Source organism: Monodelphis domestica, chromosome 2, assembly GCF_027887165.1.
Source record: "Monodelphis domestica isolate mMonDom1 chromosome 2, mMonDom1.pri, whole genome shotgun sequence".
Lineage (NCBI taxonomy): Eukaryota > Metazoa > Chordata > Mammalia > Didelphimorphia > Didelphidae > Monodelphis > Monodelphis domestica.
This window is the reverse complement of record NC_077228.1, coordinates 110761039-110785807: the sequence shown is the minus strand read 5'-3', so window position 1 is coordinate 110785807 and position 24769 is coordinate 110761039. Positions and strand designations below refer to the sequence as shown.

Sequence of the window (24769 nt, the reverse complement as noted above, 5' to 3'; positions counted from 1 at the left end):
AATGACTTGATTTTTTTAGTACAGATATGACTTCCTGGGAGTAAGGAACTCTCAGTGTGAAAATTCCCTCCACTAGTATGATGAGCAATTTACCTGTAATTTATGTTAAAAAGTTGCCTGGGGGTACTATCTGCCAAGGTGATTTGCCTATGATCAATCTAGCCCCCTTTTTCTCCCAAGCTGTGGCTTATAGAGGTTAGGTTCCTTGGCCATTGTCACATAGCTTATTAGTGCCAGGCCTTCTTGAGTCTAATGCTGGCCTCCTATCCATGGTTACTTCTCTATTATGGCCTTGGTCTCAATGACCTCATGACTGAGTCTGGGTCTCCATTTCCTCATCTTCAAAAGGAGGAGGTTGGACCAAATGTCCTCTAAGTCCCCTTCTAGTTCTCAGTTGAAGGTCCTATGAATGTTCTGGTCTGATCGTGGGGGAAGTCAGAAGACAGGGTGAGAGATCGAGGATTTTAAACCACTTGAAGAGGATGTAGGTGGGGAAGAAAGAGAGTCAGGGAGGAGATGCTCAGTGAGAAAAGATTCCACAACCTCCTTCCACTCAATATTAGCCTTTTTCCCTATATATCCTTTGTCCTACACCCAAATCTTCACTTGGTATCATAAGGAACCTTGAACAGTCTTGTCCCGATACTGGCCCTTTTCCCCTACCTAATTTTGGATGTCCTCTCTCTCTGAGTGAAAGAGGACTCAGCTTCCCAGAAGCCCCCAGCTTCCCATCCATTGCTAGGAGTCCTTGAGCCCTTCTCCTTGCTCTCTCCCAGCCAAAATTGGCCCCAACATGCTCTGCTCTCTAACTCCCACAGTCTTAGGGAAACCTAGGTTTCATTCCCCAGGGCAGAGGCCCTTGAGGGGATCACCCCTTTGTTCCCGACAGTGTCACATGGCCTCTGCTATTCATTACTGGGTGCTGAGGGGCCTTAGAGGGACCTGAGACTGTTTGATCTGAGGCATGTCTCATTGATACACACCAATTGTAATAGAGCACTTGACTTTTTTTCAGAGATCCTGACATCAGCCTTGCAGGCTGCATGTTTGTTTAACTAAGGATTGAGTCCTCACGTTCCCTACAGCTCCCTGCCTCCCTTATTTCCTCCCTCCCAAGCTTCCTTCCCCACCCACAACTTGACTTTTTAGGGACCCCATCCCAGAGGGCCATGCAGCAACCCTGCACCCACCCAGAGAGGACCATTTCTAGGAGCCATCCCCCTCCCCCAAGGGGCAATGCCTTCCCCTCCTTTAGTGGCCTGAAGGATTACCTCTGAATGAAAGAAATCCCCTTCCCTCATCTCAAACTCTGCTCTGGTAATTAGGAAGTATGACCAACTCTCTTTCTGCTTGATGCTGAGGGAGTCACAGAGTTGTGGGCTTGGGACTCTGGCAGTCATAGGGCCAGAGAGCCAGGATTGGAAGAACGGGGACATGGCTGAGCTCACCCAGCACAAACACTACAAGCCATATCCAGGAAGTCTAACTCTTCTGCTGGGGAAGCAGAAGAAGCCCATGGTTCCTTTGAATCAGAGAAATGCCTTCAGCCAGTCAAGAACATTTATTAAGCACCTACAATGTGTCTGCTAATAAAGGAGGCACTGGACTTCTGTTTACCAGCAGGTAAGATCTGGAGTGGAAAAAGACCTTAAAGACTATGAACACAATCCCTTCACTTTCCAAATGGAAAAGTGAAAGCCAAAGAGGGAGTAAAGAAGGAAGGAAACGAATTCTATTAAACACCTACTATGTTCCAGGCACTGTGCTAAATGCTTTACAATATTATCTCATTTAATCCTCACAGAAACAGGTTAAGTGACTTGCCCAGGGTCATACTAGCTGCCTCTAAATGGTGTTTTGCCCTAGGTTATACAACTAAAAAGGAACAAAGCTGGGATTTGAACCCAGGTCTTGTGCCTTCAAATCTGGTATGTTTTCCACATCACATTCTTTCACTTCCTATTGCAAAATGTCAATTACAAAAGGGGTCAGTTCCTTCTCCCCTAAACCAACTAACTAAACCTGACTAAAGGACAGAATTTGGGTGAATTTTGTGTGGTGAAGAATAGGGGGCATGTTTTCTAGTCCTCCTAAAACTAGAAAAAGCCATCCATTATTGCCCTTTAGGCATATACTTCCCCTTTATCAGACACCCATCTGCAAGGAGAATTCAACAATGAGTTATTCTTTATAAAAATAATTTCATATTTATTTAGTTTAAACATTGTTTTTTGAAATCTTGAATTCTTCATTCTCTCTCCCTCTTGCCTTCTCCCTCATCAATTGAGAAAGCAATGTGATGTTATCCATGACTCTCAATCCACTGAGCCACCCAGCTGCCCCCCTTTTTTTTTAAACCCTTACCTTCCATCTTGGAGTCAATACTGTGTATTGGCTCCAAGGCAGAAGAGTGGTAAGGGCTAGGCAATGGGGATCAAGTGACTTGCCCAGGGTCACACAGCTGGGAAGTGTCTGAGGCCAGATTTGAACCTAGGACCTCCCGTCTGTAGGCCTGGCTCTCAATCCACTGAGAATGAAATCATGAAAAACAAGATTTCTATACTGCAAAAAAAAGGCAAGAAAAATAAAGTGAAAAAATGGTATGTCACTCTGAGTTCATCAATTCTCTCTCTGGAGGCAGATAGCATTTTTTTAACCCTTACCTTCTGTCTTAGAATCAATATTAATTATTGATTCTAAGACAAAAGAACAATACAGGCTAGGCAATGGAGATTAAGTGACTTGTCCAGGGTTACATGGCTAGAAAGTATCCGAGCCAGATTTGAACCCAGGACTTCCTCTAGGCATGGCCCTCTGTCCACTAAGCCATTTAACTGCCCCCCCTGCACCCCCCCAATCACAATAGTAGATAGCATTCTTTGTCATGAGTCCTTTGGAATTGTCTTAGCTCATCATATTGATCAATCACTGTAGCTAAGTCTTTGACAGCTGATCATGATTACAATGTTGCTGTTACAATGTACAACATTCTGGTTCTGTTCACCTCACTTTGCATCAATTCGCCTAAGTCTTCCTAGGTTTTTTTAAACCATCCTGCTCATCATTTCTATAGCACAATAACATTCCATCACAATCACATAGCACAGTTCAAGTGAGTCATTCTACTAGTGCTCTCTTGAAGGTTTTTCCATCACCACTCTCCCCACCCTTCACTGACCTCTCTTTCATAGCCCTGAAATCCATCCAAAGCCAGAATGATAAACAGAGAAGGTTGAGGCAAAGACAGCAATAGTCAAGGTTAGAACATGATGCTGCAAAGCCTACTGGCTAGAGAATGGGACAGAGCTTTGTGTGGTTCAGTGAACTAAATAACAATAATATCGACAGCATTTATATAGCAAGATCGTTTCCTCAGGCCAACCTCAGTGAACTAAGAAGTACAACTATTATTGTCCCCATTTTATAGACAGTTCATAGACTTTTGAGCTGGAAGGGATTTTAGAGACCATTTAGCCCAGCTCTACCAGTTTACTTGAGGAAACTGAGGCCCAGAAGTGACTTTCCTAAGGACACACAATAAGTGGTAGAACCAGGCTTCAAACCTCTCAGGTCTTCCTGACTCTCAAGTGTAGTGCTCATTCTTCTGTTACCATCTTGCCTCAGGACTGAAACTAAGCTGCTTACCCATGGGGAAAATTGCCAAAAACAACTAATTGCTCAATCAATAAGTACATATTAAGCATCTTCTTAGGGCAGAAGAATGGTATTGGGAAAAGGGCCCTAGGTTTAAAATCAGAGGACATAGATTAGAAGCCTCACTCTGCTGCTTGTTACTGATGTGACATTAAGATAGTTCCTGGGCCTATCTATGGGCCTCAGTTTCCCAATTTGTAAAATGAGAGGTTTGGAGATGACCTGAAGCTTCAGCTCTAAACCCTATGATTCTATATGCAGGCAAGGTCATGGGCACTGAGGAATCAATGGTCATGGATTTAGAGTTGAGAGGGATGACCAGGATCATGTCAAAAAAAAAAACACCTTATTTTACAGATAAGGAAAATGAGGTGCAATGAGATCCAATGACTTTTTCAGGGTCACACACACACATACACACACAGGTATCTAAAACAGAACTTGAACTCAGGTCTTTATAACTTGAAATGTCTATTTTACCTTCTTACCTCTCAATATGGCACAATATGATATTATAGTATAATAGTATGATATAATCTCTGCCTTTAAGAAGTTACAGTCTAGTTAATGTGATGAGATGTGTGCATCTAAAAAAAATAACTAATAATACAACATACTATAAGCTAAGAAGCAAGTGAATGATACTGGCAGGAAGGATTATATATGTCCCTCCAGAAGAAAGGAGGGTCCTAAGGTTTGGGGAGGTCAGAGGAAGCTTCAAAGGGGAGGCTGGATTTGAGTTGGGCTTTGGAGGAAGGGTAAGATCCAAGCAGAAAGAAAGAAAAGGATGATAATCGCATACACAAAGGACCAGAGGAAGGAATCCATTCACAAGGTATCAAGGGGCAACAGTGAGCATCCCAATGTGATTGGAATGGAAAGCTCCAGTGAGGGAGCACATAAGGCTGAAAAGGTAGGTTGAGACCAGACTGTGGAGGATTTTGGCAAACTAAAGAGTCCTAGACAACAAAGAGGCATTGAGGAGCTTTGGAGGCTGTGAGTGAAGTGTACAAAGTGGTTTTTATGATTGATCTGGCAGCGATGAATTGAACCCAGAGAGACTGGAGGCAGAGAGGCCAGTTAGGAGGTGATTGCAGCAATCTAGGTGAGAGGTGACAAGAGCCTGGATGAGGGTGGGAGTGGGAATGGAAAGGAAGGGGCAGATGCATGAAAGGTATTACGAAGGAACTATTGACAGATCTTGGTGACTATTTGGATGTGGGGGTGAGGACAGGGTGGGGTCAATGATGACTCTGAGGTTTCGAGGCTAAGTGACAGGTAGAACGATGGTGTTGTCATTGGAATAAATAGGAAGTCTGGAGGAGGAGTTTGATTACGGGGAAGGGAGGAGAAGAGGATGAGTTTGATTTTAACGATGACTAGAACTTCTCGTTTTTTTTAAATAAAGGTGAGTTTTTAAAGCAGACAAAGAAAAACCAGTTTTCTGGTCTTTCGATAAAGATAAGAAAAGTTTCTTCAAAGATCACCACCTGCTGTGTGTCAACTGAAACAAAGTCACCCAGTTTGGCAGGTAACTCTGGGCTCTTCTTATTTGTTTATGTGGGGGTAGGCAGCTAGGTGGCCCATTGGAATGAGAGCCTGGCCCAGAGATCCAGGTCCTGGGTGAAATCTGGCCTCCAACACTTCCTAGCTGTGTGACCCTGGACAAGTCATTTAGCCCCCACTGCCTAGCCCTTACCTCTCTTCTGCCTTAGAACCAATACACAGTATTAATTCTAAGATGGAAAGTAAGGGCTTTTTAAAAAAAAAACAAGTTTATATAATACTTCAAAGTTGACAAAAATACGCTATCTTATGTGAAATTCATGACCATCCTGTGAGCAAGGGGCTACAGGGACAACTACCCCGTCCCCATTTTACAGGAAACAGACATGGGAAAGTCAAGGGACTTTCCAAGTCACCAAACTGGTATCAGTCAGAATTTAAGCCAAAGCCTTACTGACTCCAGATCCAGCCCTAACATTATGTCACATAGCTGAGCTATCTTCAACGCATTCCTTTAAAAAAAAAAAAACCACTCTTACCTTCCATCTGAGAATCAACACTAAGTACTGGTTCCAAGGCAAAAGAATGGTACGGGTTCAGCAATGAAGGTTAAGTGACTTGCCCAGGGTCACACAGGAAGTGTCTGAGACCACATTTGAACCCAGGACCTCTTGTCTCCAAGCCTGGCTTTCCATCTACCGAGCCACCTACCTGTTCTTTCAATTCATCTTGTTGAGCCCTTTTGGGACTGTCTGACTATGAGTGGGGCAGGTTAGACCATAGAATTTGATACACATTGCTTAGCTTTACCTTTTCTCAATATCTTGGAAGTAAGTTCAATGACCACTTAGTTATTGGGGGATCTCTGGGAAGCCAGCTTTACTTTTGTAAATCAGACCATCCCTCTTGACTCTTTAGGAAATCAGTACATTCTGAGATCTGGGGGGATAGGATGAAGGAGCTGGGGAGTGGGGAGTGGGGAGTGGGGAGGGAACTATGCCCATGCTTTCTCAGGAAGATTTCAAACCACAGTGAAAAAAGCTTTTCAAGTCACCACTATCCATCAATCAAGCAGCCTCCTCTTTAAAAAAAAAATTAAAAAAATTAAAAAAAAAACCCTTACCTTCCATCTGAGAATCAACACTAAGTATTGGTTCCAAGGCAGAAAAGCAGTAATGACTAAGCAATGGGGGTCAAGTGACTTCCCAGGGTCACACAGCTAGGAAGTGTCTGAGGCCAGATTTGAACCTAGCACTTCCCATCTCTAGGTTTGGCTCTCAATCCATTGAGCCACCCAAGCAGCCTCCTCTTAAAGGACAAGGCCTGTGAAGTCATCCTCCCACCACTCCATTTCTCTCAAGTAAATAGATCCTGTGACAACCAACTTCCATTTCTGCCTCCTGCTTCAATGTAAAAAGAAGACAGCAACCAATGAGAGGAGCCAGCTCTGCAGCTTCCTACATTGCCATGAGCAAATAAAATCTCCTTTCTAGGCTTTGGTTTCCTTCTCTGTAAAAAGTGGGGATTGGACCAGAATATTCTCTGAGGTCTGTTACAGCTCTTAGTCTGTGATTCTGGGTGACTTAGGGATAGAGGGCAGATGTTGGATCAGGAAGACCTGAGTCTTAATCCTACTTATTAGTCACTTCACCTCTACCAGCCTTGGTTTCCTCATCTGCAAAATGGGAATAATAACAGAACCTACCTCTTCGAGTTTTTGTGAGGCTAAAATGAGATAATACTTTTAAACAGCTTAAAGACCTTAAAGTGCTTGTGAAGGTTGTAAATGTCACTTCAGTTGTTTTCAACTCTTCCTGACTCCATTTGAGGTTTTCTTAGAGAAGATACCAAAGGAGTTTTGCCATTCCTTTTCTAGCACATTTTATAGACGAGAAAACTGAAGCAAACAGGATGAAGTGACTTGCTCAGTCATACACATAGTACATTTCTGAGGTTAGATTTGAACTCAGGTCTTTCTGACCCCAGGCCTGGACCTCCATCCATTGTACCACCTAGCTACCATCTATGAAGGTTAGTTATTATTAATTGTATGATCTGGGTTGTCACCCTCTTGCTTCTCCTTGTGCCCCACAGAAACTTTAGTAGCAAGGAACCTACCTTTAAGTTCCCTTCCAACTTGAAGGAACTATCATCCTAAGTGTAAATGCCAGGGAAGAAAGAAAAAATACGTGGCTTTGGGATCTGAGGATTATGTGATTTGCAAGCTGCAGACTTCCTTGGCATAATCTTGAAAACAGAATCAAGCATCAAAGAATATTGGAACTAGAAAGGACTTTAGAAACCTGAGGGTTTCACAACCCAGATCATATTGGAACCTGGTCAAATAATTAAGTTCTCCATCATCAGCTAGTACTTTCACCTTCTGAAGCTTCAATCAAGAGTTGAGAAAAAGAAGGGGAGGCAGAGGCAAGAAGAAAAGGAGGGTTGGGTCTACCTTTTTTTAAATCTATGGATTTTTAAAAGTAAGGATTCCTGGGGCAGTTAAGCGATCCAGTGGATTGAGAGTCCAGCCCAGAGATGGGAGGTCCCAGGTTCAAATGTGGCCTCAGATACTTCCTAGCTAGGTGACCCTGGGCAAGTCACTTAACCCCCATTGCCTACCCCTTACCACTGTTCTGCCTTAGAACCAATACACAGTTGATCCTAAGATAGAAGGTAAGGATTTTTTAAAAATAAAAATAAGGATGTTTCTCCAAGGAACTGTCCAAGAGTGTGAATGGAGAATGAGTCCTGCCATTTCTTGCCCCACTTCCTCCATAAGTTTTTATTTACATTCGCAATATATGCCTTCTATCACAACATGAGGAATGGTGAAATTTGGATTGCATGATGACACTGGAATAACCTATAGCAGATTGTTTGCAGCCTGTGGAGGGGAAAGGGAGGGAGAGGATTGTATTGCAAAAGGTCAGAAAGCAATTGTTTAAAAGTTGTTTCTACAGGTAATTGAAAAAGTAATCAAAGGAATACGTTTGTAAAAACAAATTTCTGTAATTAAAAAAACAAAACAAAACAAGCATGTTTAAGCGCAGCTGGGTAACAATGGATAGGGAACCGTGGCTAGAGCATCAGGTCTGGAGTCAAGAGGACCTGGATTCAAATCCAGCCTCAAACACATCCTGGCAGTATGAGCCTGGGCAAGTCACTTAATGCAACTACCTCACTCATTTTGCTTTCCTGCCTTAGATGTGATACTAAGATAGTAGGTAAATGTTTTTAAAATAAATAAATAAATTTAAAAATAAAAGTGAGATTGGCAATAATAATTTTCCCACCAAAAATATGCCATAGGTCATCAATGAAGAAACATTGATCTAATTCGACCTCCTGAACATAAATACAAGGACGTGGTCCCAGAAAGTAAAATGCCTTGGCTTGGGCCCTATCGTGAGTTTGTTAGTCCTACATCTAGGGACACAGAGCCCAGGGTTTTGTTGGTTTGTTTTATTAGCCATGTAACTTCCACCATCTTATTCGCATTTGACAACTATCATCACCTCCAGACTGAAGCCTGGTCATGAACCAAAAAAGAAAAAAGAAAACAAAAACAAAAAAAAAACCAGCCTCATCTGGCGTTACTTCAATACTCACCACGAGTAAATGGACAAGTGGCTCTTGGCCAAGGAAGGAGAGACTCCCCACCCCCGCCCTCTATGTAGCTACTCCATTTCAGACCCAAATCAAATGATTTTCCAAACCAGCCACTCCTACATCCAACCTCCTAACTCCCCCCTCCCCAACACCTTGTCCCCTTCTGGCTTCCTCATAGCATTAACCCACACCCTGCCCTACCCCCATCTTGCTCATCTCCTTGATCGGAGTCTCCAGCGCCCCCACCACCACCCCCATAGCCATCTGGCCTTTCTCTGGTCAGGGGCTGGAGAGGGGAGCAGCTCCTGGAAAAGGCACCTCCTCTATCTAGCAGGTAGACATGGAACATCAAAAGGTGAACACGATAAGGACATACAGAAGGGAGGGGAAAGGGTTAGGCTCAGGAAGCTGTAGGAGTGAGAACTGCTGGCATGCCCTGTCCAGATTTCCCCAAACAAGCTATTGTCCCAGGAAAACCTGTTGGTAGAGTCCTAGACACCTAGTTCTGACACCTCGTTCTGACACTTCAGACTGGTAGGGTCCTTCTGAGGTCACATTGGAAGCATATTTGAAACTGCCTCGAGGCACTTTATTTGCACACTTAGTAACTGAATGTGCTGAGAAGGGAAACTGAGATTCAGAGAGAGGTAGGGGCTTGAGAGTTCATGGAAAGGCAGGGAGAGCTGGAAATCAGAGATCAAGGAGGAATTTGAACACAGCTCTGCTCCCACCCTTCTTCACTTGTCCTTACTGAATGGTTATGATTTCACAAGTGTGGCTCGCCAGCCATCTACTAAGCCCCGTGTCTCCCTCATCAGTCACTGGGAGGGAAGGTCAAGCCAAAGGAGGGCTGGAAAGAGAAGAGGGAGGCACCATGCTTGATGGGAGGTAGTCCCAAGGTCAGGGGGCGGGGGAAAAACCAGAAGACAAATGTGCAGCTAAAAAGCAAGAGGTCAGAGAAGGCCAGAGCTGGCACCGAGGAGAAATGCCTGCTCACCATCCCTTCCTCTGTCTTCAGCAGGGCTTGTAGAGGTCCCAGACATGAACCAGCCCAGGCCTCGATACGTCATAGACCGAGCTGCATATTCTCTCGCTCTTTTCGATGAGGAATTTGAGAAGAAGGACAGAACTTACCCAGTGGGCAAAAAGCTTCGTGATGCTTTCAGGTAAGATGCTGAGGCTTAAACCTGTGTTTCTCTAAATCCCTCCTGCCAGCCATCCTGCCATCAGAAAGCTATGGCCTGCCAGTCAGTGTTCTTAGGAATGAGAGTAAGAAGAGACAAAGACAAAGAGCCTGGGCAGGTAAGGATCTCGACCTTGATTCAGGATCCAGAAACAGAGCCCATGTAGAGGATCATCTCTCAGTAATTATTGGGGCAACATCCTGGAGAGCTTCCTGGAGGAAGAAGAGGAAGAGTTGGGACTCTCCACCACCTTAGGATTGCTGTATCTCCAAACTCTTTCCACCTTAGCTATCCTAGGCTTTTCTCTATTATTAGCTTTGTGGACCACTATCAGGAATGCCTTGACTCAGAGCTTGCAGAAGCAGTAATGAGGGACCCCATCTCAATCCTACAATTTCCTCTAACCCAAGGAAGCCTTCATGTCCTGCACTCCTATACATGTGCTTCCCTCCTCTTTCTGCTTCTCCCCATCCCAGAAATAACCAGATATCAAGCAATGCCCAGAAGAGCTGGGCAAATAGGTGGACAGCAGGGATGGGATCTCACTGCTCCCTATCTACTTTGTTCTCCTGACTTCCCCATCCCCATCCTGCCTTTCTCTAACCTGTGGCTGTTAATAAGCAGAAGTGGTTCCTAGAGGCAAGGGACTGAATGAAATCGCCTCATGAAAGCAGCCCCTGGAATCTCAGTTAGCCTGCTCCTCTGGGAAATATTCTAAAGTGCTAAGAGGCAACTATGTGGCTCAGTGGATAGAGCACCAGGTCTGGAGCAGGGAGAACCTGGGTTTAAATCTGGCCTCAGCCACTTCTTAGCTTAGGGACCCTGAGCAAGTCACTTAACCCCCATTGCCTAGCCCTTACCACTCTTCTGCTTTGGAACTAATAGTCAGTATTGATCCTAAGACAGAAGGTAAGGGTTTATTTCAAAATAAATCAAGTACTAAGGACCCAAGTCCATCCGGATGGTGGGCAGTCCCCGATACCTGTCATGGGTTGGCTCTCTCTGCCCCTCTCCCCAGCTAGAGAACAGCTGATTCAGTTTCTTGGATTGAGGTCACTGGCAATGACTGGAGCTGTGATGCAGGTGGAACTGGTTCAGGCTGGGAGGATCATCTATTTGATTCTCTGCCTAAAATCCCTGGCCCAACCCTACTCCTCAAGGGAAGCTCAGCCACTGTGGTTCTAGGCTCTGACGCCAGTACTGTGCTTGGCTCCTAGTTCCTTCAGCCTGCTAATTACTGCCAGCTAACATATTCAAAGACTATAGGAAATCCTATGCCCTGTTCTGTTCTGAACCTGGGCAGAAGGGATAAAGAGAAGGTTATTGTCCTCAAAAGGGGTGGGGATGGGAATAACGTAAAGAGACTTGTTGAACACAATCCCATTTCCCATTCTTTCCCACATGGTCGCAGCAAACAGACTTTAGACAGTATTTCCCTCCATTGCCACTCTAACCACCACTTTCTTTCCTTGCCCTATCAGTCCCCAGAGGGATCCTCTTTCTCTCTTCAATTTTTAATATCAGTTTTAAGCTCTTTTCAGGATTCAGAGATTTTCCTGTTTTAAAACAGGCTTGCAAGTAAGACCAGCCACTTACCAGCCTAGAAGTATAGCTTTAGCCCCCAACTTTTAAGAGCCAGGTGGAACAAGCTCACCAGACTGTTATATTTTCAGGGGGTAGGGGAGCAGTATTTACCATCAGAAATCAGCAAACACCACAAATTAGGGCTTGATTTATTGTTTTGTTAATCATCTGGGCTTAGGAAAGTGATAGAAAAGGGTAGCTAGGTGGCTCAGTGGACAGAACTAAGCCAGGAATTGGGATGATCTGGGTTCAAATCTGGCCTCAGAAAATTCCTAGCTGTGTGACCCTGGACAAGCCATTTAACTCTATTTGCCTAGCCCTTGCCTTAGCTGCAATTAGGACAAAAAGTAAGGAGTTTTTTTTTTTTAAGTGATGGAGAAAATTGTTAATAATCCATATGCAACTTTAAAATGGGGGAGGGGGTTGGCGAGCCAGATATTAAACATTTAGCAACATAGCTCTGGCTTTAGCTCTTCTTAAGAGGTCAGATAAAAACTGGTGTCTTCTGACACTCACAAAAATAATCCAGGTAAAAGGTGATGAGGGATTGATACTTAGTTGGTAGCTATGTGAATAGTGAGGAGAAAGTACAGGCAAGGTGTGCTACAGAGACAAAAACAGGGAGATTTGGAAACTCATTAGATTTTGTGAGGGAAGAATAAGGAGTTAAGAGTTAAAGAAAAGGCCAAAGTTATAAACCTTGGAGCTGGAAAGATGGTGGTCCCCTCAACAGAAACAGAAAGTTTGGAAGATCAATGATATCATTGGTCAACAGAAAAGTCCTGCCTGGATTTCCTGCCACTCCTGGAGCACATTGGCCCATTGACATCCACTTACTGTGGGAAGATGAAAAAGCAAGTGAAATCTTGAAGCTTCTCTGCAAACTCAGCCCAGCTAAGATGTCAATAGGATGGATGCTCAAAAGATAGAGAGACACCTGGAGAGGGGAGGTCCTGGGTTCAAATCTGACATCAGACATTTCCTAGCTGTGTGACCCTAGGCAAGTCACTTCACCCCAACTGCCTACCCCTTAAAATTAATCTCTATTTGGTTTTTTGAGTCTTTTGAAACCTAGCCCCCAACTTACCTTTCTACTTTCATTATTTATTCATCTTAACACAATCTATGATCCGACCAAATTGGCCTTCTGTATGTCCCTCATACACAATTCTTTCATCTCCCTGGCATTTCACTGGTTATCCTACAGGCTCTCCCCTCTGGCTCAAAGTTCTTTCTTCTTTTAGGAGTACACTTTTGATCTGATATTTTTCCTAATCCCTCTAATTTACTAGTATTGTACCTTTCCCCCTAAACTTTGTTGTTATTTAGTCATTCAATTGCACTGTTTAAGACCCCATGGGGCCAGAGCTATCCATAGGGTTGTCTTGGCAAAGATATTAGTTTGCCATTTTCTTCTCCAGTAGAACCAGTGGGTCCTTTTGTCAAGCAATCAGGGGTTAAATGACTTGCAACCTAGAAGTATCTGAGGCTAGATTTGAACACAGATCTTCCTGTGCAGCACTCTATCCACTGAGCCACTTCACTGCCTTCTAAGTGTACAGAAATTAAATGAGTTGCCCAAGATCCCCCAGCTAGGAAATGTTTAAGACTGAATTTGAACTCAAGCTCAGTGCTATTAACCACTGATCCACAGCCTTCTCTTCTATAAACTACATTGTTAAATTATTCTGTATACACTAAAAAATGTACATTCTGTTTCCCTCCAGAGCAGGAACTGCTTCATTGTGTCCCTTTGTCTCTGTGACACCTAGTACTGTACTTGGCACATAGTAACCACTTAATAGAGATGTATTACTGTGGGGTGGATAGTCTGGAAAACAGATTCAAATCTCACTTCTGAAATGTGCTTGTTAGCTGAGTGAAAGCCTGGGCAAGTCCCTTAAACTCTCGGAGTCTCAGTTTCTTCATCTGTAAAATGAGCGGTTTGGATTCACTCTGTACAGCCTGAATTTTAAACCCTTACAAATAAGTGCCTGTTAATTGCCAGATGGGAGAATTAAGTTATAAAAGCCAATTTCTCCTGGTTTCTGTGGCTTAAAAGAGAGAGAGAAACTTCCAAGACTTAGCAAGAGACAAAGCTTTTGCTGTGTTGGTTTAGGTTTTGGGTGCCATCCAGGGGACCTAATATCGGGGAAACTATTGTTGAGTAACACCAAAGAATCCGAGTCAGTGACGGTAAAGAAAAAAGGCCTAATCAAAGCAGGTGGATGAGTCACCGGAATGGGCCCTGATTCCATCCCCAAGTATCTGATTGCATTGAACTGGAACATGGAAAGCAAATTGCTACCCCCTAAAATACACATGCCTCCACCCCCTGCTCATCAATCCACCTTCTGTCAGCCTTCATTCTCAAGCCCTTGTTCCCCAGCCAGGGGAATTTCTATGAAAAGACCTCAAGGCCTTGGGCAAACAGGGAAAGGATCAACTCTCCCCACCCTGTGTTGACCAATGAAAAATTCCCCCACCCACCCCCAATGTTAGTGTATTAACTAGAAAAAAGGGTCCATGTGTGTGCGTATACACGTGTGTGTGCATGCATTCATGTGTGTTTGTGTGTCCAGGTTTTTCACAACTTCAAGGTTATATAAGTCAGCAAGGCCATAGCACTGTGGAAGTCATGAAGTCTCCTTCAGTATTGATATCTAAGGAATGAACAGTTGGCTCTAGCTTTGGGATGATTCGAATACAATCCTGCCTAGAAATATGTACAGGGAAAAGAGAGGACTATGGGTCAGGCTACTCTTCAGGAATATTGTTAGAGGTTAAAAACCTACCCTTCCTCTTCCCTAAGTTCTCCTGTCTATGTAAACCACAGACCAATTATTTACATTAATGGTGCCCGCAAAGGAGCAGAGACTATTGTGTGCTAAACTGCTAAGCCCAATATGTCCAATCCTTGAAGATGTTCCTGAAGGACCAGGGGGGAATCCTAGTCCCTACTGGTCCTTCCTATGGTATGTTCTTCTCTTTCCTTCCAGATGTTCCTCTGTCAAGATAAAAACTGTGGTATTTGGGCTTCTCCCTGTTCTATCCTGGCTCCCCAAATACAAGATTAAAGACTACATCGTGCCTGATCTCCTTGGGGGATTGAGTGGGGGGTCCATCCAGGTCCCACAAGGTGAGAGATTCCCCCTAGGCTAGATATTATGTACCATATCCCATGTCTAAAAATGTCTATGACCTTGAACATTAAAGTGTACCCTCTTTAGATTTTAGGGCCCCAAATTGGGGAGCATTGGCAAAGATGACCCTCAGAATCATGGTGAACAGATGCTATTTCCTATACTATATGTTTCCTCAAGTGGCCTACTTTCTAATTGTTAGGCTGGAAATCAGTATCCTTTGGAAATAATGAAACGTTTTTTCACTGTCAAAAACCATCATGCTACAGGAGGTCCAAGTTTAGCCTTAGAACTTGAACTCTAGACTTCAAATCCTAGATCTTCTGCTGACTCTTAGGGTGACCTTGTGGCCCCCTCTGGGCCTCAGCTTCCTTGTCTATAAAATGAAGGGATTGGATGAGACAATTCCTGAGGTCCTTTCCAGCTCTAAATCCATAATCTCATAACTTCTTCAGGCATGGCTTTTGCACTGTTGGCCAACCTTCCTGCAGTCAATGGGCTCTACTCATCTTTCTTCCCTCTCCTGACCTACTTCTTCCTGGGAGGCGTTCATCAGATGGTGCCAGGTAAAAGGCCTCCTTACTCTCAGTCCCCTTGCCCATCTTCCTTGTTGGTGAGTACAGGGATCAAAAAGATAATGGCATATCCTGAGTTGTTCTGACAAAGGAAACTCACTAGGTTGGTCAAGAAACTGGAAACCTGGCCTTTTGAGGACTGGTCCAAAGAACTGGAGAAATTTAGCCTGGGAAAGATACTGTTAATATCTTCAATTGTCTTAAGGGCTGTCACATGGGATGTGATGGCCATGAAGTTCCTTCTAGCGCTAGATCTCTACTCCAGGGAGACAGATATGTTTCATCCTAGGGGAAAATTCCTGACAGAGCAATCGGAAAACGAAATGGGCTAACTTTCCTTACAGGAAGTAATGAGCTCTCTTTCACTGGGGTAGGGATGGAGGTTAGGAGGTTTTCAAATAGAGGTCTGTGCTTCGGGTTGGGATGAGACTAGAGGATTTCTAAAGTCCCTTTCAGCTTTGCCATGTTTGAATGTCATCTATCCCATTCATTTACTGAGTGACCCTAAAGGCTTCTCACTTAGTCTTTTTCCCTGAGTCTCTTTGTGTGTGAAAACTTTTATTTTTTTTTAAATTAGAAGAAAAAATAATTTTTAACTTTATTTTTTTTTTAATTTTGAGTTCCAAATTCTCTCCTTCCTCCCCCTTCCCTCTCCCTGCCCTAAGACAGCAAGAAATTTGATATAGATTATAGATGTGTAGTTATGGAAAACATTTTCATATTAGCCATGTTGCAGAAGAAAACACAGACTACACCCCCCCAAAAAACAAGAAAAATAAAGTTTTTTTTAAAGTATACTTTGATCTACATTGAGATTCCATCTACATGTAAATAGAATTTTTCTTCATCAGTTCTTTAGAACTATCTTGGATCATTGTATTGCTAAGAATAACTAAGTCATTCACAGTTGATCACTGTACGATTTTCCTATTACTGTGTACAGTGTTCTCCTGTTTCTGCTCATTTCACTTTGCACCAGTTCATGGAAGTCTTTCCAAGTTTTTCTGAGTCTCATCTTCTGCAAAATGAAAATTATAATGGCTCTGCTAACTTCATGAGGTTGCTTTAAGGCTAACATTGATATAGCATGAAGGGCTATACAAATGTGAAGGAATTTTCTTTAACTGCAGAGGAAACAAGCATGGCAAGGGGGAAGGGGGAAGGGGAGAAGAATGTAGAATCATGGGATCTGATGCACTCTCCAGGACTAACTTTCCCAATAGAATTATTAAACTCTTCCATTAACCCCCTGAGGGTTGGGGAGCCATCCTGGGGCCACTGGTGGTTATAGTGGGTACTGGTCCAAACCTCTGTCTTTTGCTGGGCTGGGTGGGGCACCACAGGTACCTTTGCTGTTATCAGCGTCCTGGTGGGTAACATCTGTCTGCAGCTGGCTCCAGAGTCCAAATTCCAGGTCTTTAACAATGTCACCAACACAAGCTACGTGGACATAGCAGCAATGGAAGAGGAGAGACTCCACGTGTCAGCAACGTTGGCTTGTCTAACAGCTATTATCCAGGTGAGTGGATAATACTCACAAAGTGCCCCAGGGAGACCTTACTCCTTCTGCATCAGGAATAAGAGCCAAAGAAACTGCAGGCACTTATCCAGAGTATCCAGAACCTCAAGGGAGGCAGAATTGAATTCAAGAATCCTTATGCTTTCTAGAGCCTATTTATACCTCTGTCTGCATCAAACCTAATTCCTACAGATGCAGGGTAGCAGGTCTCTAACCTATTAAAGCAGATTTGGCAATTTGCCTTCTCCCACAGGGCCAGAGGGTCCTGGAGAAATCTTTTCCCTTATACCCTGCTAAATAAGACTGTTTTCTGAGATTAGAGGCCAATTCCAGTTCAAAGTCCAACCCGCTACCTATAGCATGACTCTCCTCTATAACGTTTCCCACAGAGGTACCCCTAGAAAAGGTTTCCAAATCTCAATCTGTCATTTAATTCATTGTTTGACAACCTCCTCTGCCAAGATATTACAAGCCTCACTGAAAGTCTTTCTAATTCTTTATATACTTAGAGGCCACAAGGACATTTCCCTCCTCCATGCCCATCCCCCTCCAAGCCACACCATTGGGTGTGCCTAACCCAGAAATAATACAGAAAAGCTCAAAGGACAATTTTTATGTGACTTTTTTCCTAAATGCATTTTAGGGCATTTTTTACTATATAAAATTCTACTCCCCATAAATATGTAATCATAGAGGGTGGCGAGGTAGCACAATGGATAGAGTCAGGAAGACATAAAGGCAGGAAGACATCTTCCTGAGTTCAAATCTAGTCTCAGATATTTCCTAGCTGGGTGATCCTGGGCAAGTCACTTAGCCCTATTTGCCTCAATTTCCTCATCTGTCAAGTAAGCTGGAGAAGGAAATGGCAAACCACTCCAACATATTTGCCAAGAAAACCCAAAATATGGTCATGAAGAGTCAGACATGGGGCAGTTGGGTGACTCAGTGGATCAAGAGCCAGACCTAGAGATGAGAGGTCCTGAATTCAAGTCTGACCTCAGACACTTCCTAGCTGGATGACCCTGGGCAAATCACTTAACCCCCATTGCCTAACTTTTATCACTCTTTTGCCTTAGAACCAATACACCATATTGATTCTAAGACAGAAGGTAAGGTTTTAAAAAAAGAGTCAGATACAACTGAAACCACTGAACAATTATGTATGATAAGTGACCGTGTAGGATCATGGAATTTTAGAGCTAGAAGAAACACTGGAGACTCATATGATTTAGAATTGAAAGTAACTTTGGTCTAGATCACCTCTCCCACTTATCAGATTAAGGAAACCAAGGCCCTAATAAGCAAAGTGACTTGCCCAAAGGTTATACAGGTGATACTAGAGCCAAGATTCAAACCCAAGTTTTCTAAATCCAAACCAAGCACGCTTTCAGCTTAACTCTGCTGCCTACCAGAATCAAAGTTCCAGAGAAGTTCCAGAAAAGCTTCTTTTGACAGTGGCTAATAAAATGGGGGCCAGGGTTGGAGGGAAATGAAATCTTCAAACCTTCCTCAGCATATACAAAATGCTTCATCTCATTTCCAGGTCTACTCTGTGTAAGGCACTGTGCTAGAAACCATAAGAAATACAAGATAGTCCCTGTCCTCAAGGAACTTATAATCAGTTGGGGAGATTGGATGTGTGCATTAAAGATTACTAAACACCTAGGGGAAGCTAGGTTGCTCAGTGGATAGAGCACCAGGCCTAGAATTGGGAGGACCTGGGCTTAAGACTGACCTCAGAAACTTCCTAGGTGCATGACCCTGGGTAAGTCATTTAACCCCCATTGCCTACCCCTTATATCTCTCCTGCTTTTGAACCAATACTCAGTATCAAATTACTAAGCACTCAAGGATGCATCTGTGACATTCTAGATGTGCTGTCATTGTCCTTGGAAATGGGGCAATGACATGCATGGCCTCAAGCAGGTATCTGCATTTCTCTCCCCTTCTGTGTCCCATCCTAGATGGGCTTAGGGTTTGTGCAATTTGGTTTTGTGGCCATCTACCTGTCCGAGTCCTTCATCAGAGGCTTCATGACTGCTGCTGGGTTGCAGATCCTGATCTCTGTACTCAAGTACATCTTTGGGCTGACCATCCCCTCCTACACTGGACCTGGGGCCATTGTCTTGGTGAGTTTGGACCTAGAGGACCCAACCTAGAGGACTGGGGGAGACACCTGAGAATCTTTCCAGCTCTTTAAAATTTGCTGGTTTTTTAAAGTGACAAGTACCCTTCTTGGATTCATTCAATATGCATTCATTAAATGCCCACAACATGTAAGGCACTTTGGGGAAAGCTAGATGGCTCAATGGATGAGCCATGGAGATGTTGGGTTCTGGGTTCAAATTTGGCCTCATGCCCTTGATAGCTGTGTGATCCTGGGCAAGTCATTTAATCCCCATGACTTAGCCCTTGGAATCAATATACAGTTTTTATTCTAAGATGGAAAGTAAGGGTTTAAAAAAGAAGAAGAAAATAAGGGTTTAAAAACAAAACAAAGCATAGAAGGTACTTTGCTAGAAGATAGGATTACAAAACACAATAGTCCTTATCCCTGAAAGTGCTTGAACCAAAGCCAGTTGGTCACCTGTCAGGAATTCTTGTGCTCATTGGGAAGTTGGACTTGACAACCTCTAAGGTCCTTTCCAAATATATAATTCTAATTCCTGTAGCCTTCCCTGGTTCCTCATTCTAGTGCAATGGGAAAAGTTCTTCCTTAACTCTAAATTTGTTCCCTCTAGCTGTAGCTCTTTTCCTATTTGGGGACAGAGAAAAAGAATAGACATAGTGTTTCAGCTCTGAGAGATTTCCACAGGTCAAAGGAGGGAGGTGGGTATGAGAGGCTGAATTTTGTTTCACTTGTGCTTTTTCTCAAGCATCCTTACCTCCTCAGGTCCCTGCCCAGAAGTGGACAGATAGAAGGGAGAAAGAGGGAGGAACCTATGAAGGTGATCACCTCTTCTCCTGGTTTGTTCTCTTCTGATGTCCCTGCTCTATCCTCTAGACTTTCATTGACATCTGCAAAAACCTGGGCCATACAAATATCGCCTCACTTGTCTTTGCCCTGATAAGTGCTGTCTTTCTGGTGCTGGTGAAAGAACTTAATGTCCGCTATATGCACAAGATTCGTGTTCCCATCCCCACAGAGCTGATTGTGGTGAGGATCTCACTTGGAAACTGGGTTTGGGGTGGGGAACCTGGACCAATGGCAAAGTGGGGCAAAAGGGCAATATGGAACTGGATTATGAATAAGCAGACCTGTGTACAAAGGTCTGGCTCTGCTATTTTCTGCTTGTGAGACTGGAGGGGAAAAAAAAATCATTCCAGACCTCAGTTTCCTTATCTGTAAAATGAGGGGATTAGGCTAAATTATCTCCAAGATATACAGCTTTTACCAGTATGATCCTAAGAGTCCCTGTGAAGTGAGCATACTAGAGTTAGATTTATAGTACCTGAATTTAAATCCAGGTTCTGCCACTTATGATGAATTTTCCTAGAAAAATATATTACTTTTATGGCTCAACCAAAAAATAAGGGAGTTTAACTAAATCAAACATACCAAACACATGGCCCAAAAGCAACACATGTCATACAACACTCTTAAGTACAGCCCGAACCAGACAAAAACATAATTGGAGGTGGAAGCTAGTTAGCTCAGTGGATAGAGAGGGGAGGTCTTGGGTCTAATTCTGGCCTCAGACACTTTCTAGATGTGTGACCCTGGGCAAGTCACTTAATTCTCACTGCCTACCCCTTACTACTCTTCTGCCTTAGAACCAATATACAATATTGGTTCTAAGATAAAAAGGAAGGGTTGTTTAAAAAAAAAAAAACATAATTGGGCAGGACAGGTAGGTAGCACAGTGACTAGTACATCAGCCCTGGAGACAAGAAAGAACCTGGGATCAAATCTGGCCTCAGACCAGCTGTGTGACCCTGGGCAGGTTACTTAATTCCCACTGCCTAGCCCTTACCTCTCTTCTGCTTTGGAACCAATAATCAGAATTGATACTAAGCCAGAAGATAGGAATTTAAAACACACACACACACACACACACACACACACACACACACACACACACTCCAACATAATTGGGCAGAGGAACTAAATAGCACAATAGATAGTGTAGCCCTGGAGATGGGAGAACCTGGGTTCAAACGTGGTTTCAGATACTTCTTAACTATATGACCCTGGGAAAGTCACCTAATTCTGACTGCCTAGCCCTCACCACTCTTCTGTCTTAGAATTCATATTTTTAAAAAATAATAATAATGGGGAAACAGTTAACAAAATAAGTAAAAATACAATAAAAGATAATATTACATTTTTTAAGTTGTCAATATATGATCCCTATGGATCCTCGTGCATAGTTTAATAGCCCCCTTTGTAATTTGAGTTTCACACTCCTGAAATAGGTAACCTATAAGGTTCCTTCTAAGTCTAATTCTATGATCTATCACCGTAAGCTCTGTCAGTTATAGGGACAGGGACATTAAAACTATTCCTCCTACAGTGAGTGAAACAGGAAACCAGACAGTGCAAGTCAATGTTGGTACATGTCTAGTTCTTCCAGAGGAATTTTTATCAGGCAGTTGAGAATGGAAGGACCTGGGTTTCTTTTATGAGAGGGGGAAGCCTGGTAGGGAATCAGTGCCCTGGCTCAGGTCCCATCTTTCCCTTCCTCAATAGGTGGTGGTGGCAACGGCTATCTCTGGGGGTTGTAAGATGCCCAAGAAGTACCATATGCAGATTGTGGGAGAGATCCAACAGGGGTGAGTGGAAGCTGGTTGGGAGCTTGGACCTCCCACCCTGGCCCAGGCCCAGGCCCAATCTAGAACACTGGTCCTACAGTATGGGAAAGTACTGGATCCATGAGTCAATTCCATTGAGGTCCTCTTTAGGGCAGTCACACCCCCAAGCCTAGTCCAGCTCAGTTCAGTCCTCAGTCTGTGTCTCCAAATAATAGTTTTATTGGAACACAAGCCTACATTATACCCACGTTTACTGTACAGAGAATTAGCTAAAGGCTAGCCAATTAAGGGGATACATCTCTGCTTTATCTCTGTCCCAGGATAACATCTTTTTGACAACTTGAGCTATAATTGCTCAATCCACATATATATATTGAGTGCCTACTATAGGCAAGGCATCATACAAGGTGCTGTGCTTTCTCTGGAGAATTACAGGTTCATTGATTGCACTCTCATAGTCCAGGGAGGCAAGGTGTGAGAAGAAAACAAAGGAAGTGGCCCTGAGTGAGAGAGAACCATGAATAATCAAAGGATTCATCTTCTGGTCCCATCTCTGCTACTTACTGATGGTGTGACATTGGGCAAGTCACTTAAACTCTTCTAATTCCCCATTTTCTCATCCATAAATGAGAATAATAATATTAGTACTACATATAACCCAAATGAAAGGAATTATCATTATCTTCCTCCAGAATGGGTTGGTTTGGTCCAAATAAGCTCTGGAGGCCCTCTAAGGTTTCCAATTCTATAGTTCTATGATTCTAACTTGACCCTACCCCTGATTCCCCCACTCCTCCTCCTTTTTCCCTCCCAAGAACAAGCATACACTGAATCCTAATCCTTCTTCCCATCTGACTCCATGACAGATTCCCCACCCCAGTATCCCCCATGGTCTTTCAGTGGAAGGACATGATTGGCACAGCCTTCTCCCTGGCTATCGTGGGTTATGTCATCAACCTGGCCGTTGGCAGGACCCTGGGAACCAAACATGGCTATGATGTGGATTCTAACCAGGTAATGCCTTTCCCAGAAGGTCAAGGAGAGGTAGGGAAATGAATCTTGTGTTGGGAAGAGGGGGAAAGAGGGCATGAGCAACATATTGGAGAAGCCATGCAAAGACAATTGCTGGTGAAGGGGTCCCCCAGCAACTGGATGTAACTCTATAGCGACTGGAGACTCCAACAATGAAATATACGCTTCTATATGGACCATCATTGTTTGTAGGAGCATTGATATTTGTAAGTGTTAGAGATAAAAGGAGCCCTCTTGATCCAGGCTAACTCCACATTTTAAAAATCATGGGATCATAAGTAATTCTGGAAGGGACCTTAGTGGTCAAGTCCATCCCCTACCATTTTTTAGAGATGAAGAAACTGAAATTCACAGTTAGTAAATGTCTGAGACAGGGTTAGGACCTAGATCTTTCTGGGTCCAAGTCCAACACTACCCATTACACATTTTTGCCTCTGAGGAAACTGATGCTTTACCCACTGGTAGCATAGAACTGAAGCATACAACCTCTGAGACAGAAGGGAGACAGTATGAAAAAACACTGAGACCTGGGGTTCTAATTTTGACCCTGGCTCATTGTTCTAGGTGGCCCAAAATGCTTTACCTCTCTAGATTTCAGTTTCTTTACCTAGAACACAAGAGCATTGGTCTAGATGAGGGCTTCTTAGTCTTTTTTGTGTCATGGACCCCTTGAACAGGAAATCTATGGACCCCTTCTCACATTAATTTGCTTTAAATTCACAATGGAAGGAAATGTTCAATTTAAGTTAGAGGGTAGTGAAAATAGCAATCTAATTTTTTTTCTCATTCCTTAGCTCTATCCACAGATGCCTTTGGGGTCCATGTACCTTAGGTTAAGAACCTCAAGACTAGATGATCTTGAGAAGGTCCCTTCCAGCTTTGAGTTCTCTGTGATTTTGTTATTCATAGAACTGCTCAGAAGCATTTGCCCTGCATTTGGCAAAAGCTCACCTTGAACCCCCTAAGTGATCTTGTCCCCAATGACCTTTATGGCTGCTAGGTGACATAATAGATAAGAATGCTGGACTTGAAGCCTGGAAGTCCTGAGTTCAAATTCTGCCTCGGGCATTTACAAACTTTGTGACCTTGGGCAAGTCATTTAACCTCTCAGTCTGTTTCAGTTTCCTTATCTGAAAATGGAGATAATAATCACAGCTACTCAACAAGGTTGTTGTGAGGACAAAATCAGATATCATACAGAAAATGCTTTGTAAAACCTAAAGCAATATACAAATGTGCTAGAGCTTGAGGGGACGTCAGTGGCCATCTAGTCTAAACCCATAATTTTACAGATGAGGAGACTGAGGCCTGATGTGGTTAGTAACTTATCCAAAGTCATAGTGATAGTAAGTATCTGAGTCAAGATAGGAACCCAAGGTCTTCTTAGTCCATTATCTATGCTCTTTCCACCAGCAAGGTCTGTGCTGCCATGGAGTGGTCATATCTCAGAGGTGGCAATTGAGTCTCTCCTGCCTGAAATTCTCCCTTCTTCACCCCACCTATCTATAACTATCCAGACTGATTCCCATCTGCAGGGGAGATGGGTCCCTGAGTTCTTAAACATTCCTCCTCTCCCCACAGGAAATGATCGCTTTGGGCTGCAGCAACTTTTTCGGCTCCTTCTTTAAAATCCATGTCATTTGCTGTGCTCTCTCGGTCACCCTGGCTGTGGACGGAGCAGGGGGCAAATCTCAGGTAAGCTAGGGGGTGAGGGGGAGTTCAAAACAGGGAAAGCAAAGGATGATGGGCAGGACAAATCATCCCTCTGAAGCCAATTGGGAAGATGCCCCCAGGAGGACCAGGTGCCAAGCTGCGATTGAACTCAAGAAAGCTCACCACACTACCTCTCACCCAAATCTGTTCCCCTGTCCTAGAAAAGTACAAACAATTCAGGTTCCTGGATACTTTCTCCACTATCCCCTAAAGGAGTTCCCCAATCCCTCCCTTCTTCTCCATTGCTTCCAGATGAAACACTGAGGGGCAGGTACAAATTCACACAGAAACCCTAGAGAAAACCCGGAGTAAGAGTTCAATGCCTCTTTCTTCACCTCATCATCATTGCATCCACCTTGCCTTCCTCCCTCTCTCAGTGTTCAGATTTTTTCTAACTCTTCACAGGTCTCAAGTCTGTGTGTGTCTCTAGTGGTGATGATCACCATGCTGGTTTTGGGGGTCTATCTGTACCCCTTGCCCAAGGTAAGAGCACAG

The 24769-nt window shown here is 43.6% G+C and overlaps 1 protein-coding gene across 2 annotated transcripts in view; it reads left to right on the top strand.

The window, feature by feature from the left end:
* Positions 1–24769, top strand: part of SLC26A9 (solute carrier family 26 member 9) — a 45958-nt gene that overhangs the window by 3680 nt on the left and 17509 nt on the right. Inside the window, exons 2-11 of one of the 2 annotated variants that reach the window (XM_056815822.1) lie at positions 9791–9938; positions 14540–14679; positions 15139–15249; positions 16602–16777; positions 18742–18906; positions 19782–19934; positions 21468–21550; positions 22396–22543; positions 24143–24256; positions 24680–24757. In XM_056815822.1, the coding sequence (XP_056671800.1) occupies positions 9814–9938; positions 14540–14679; positions 15139–15249; positions 16602–16777; positions 18742–18906; positions 19782–19934; positions 21468–21550; positions 22396–22543; positions 24143–24256; positions 24680–24757 (1293 nt within the window). In that variant the 5' untranslated portion in view covers positions 9791–9813. The remainder of the gene's footprint in view (positions 1–9790; positions 9939–14539; positions 14680–15138; positions 15250–16601; positions 16778–18741; positions 18907–19781; positions 19935–21467; positions 21551–22395; positions 22544–24142; positions 24257–24679; positions 24758–24769) is intronic. The other variant, XM_056815823.1, reaches the window with a different exon arrangement.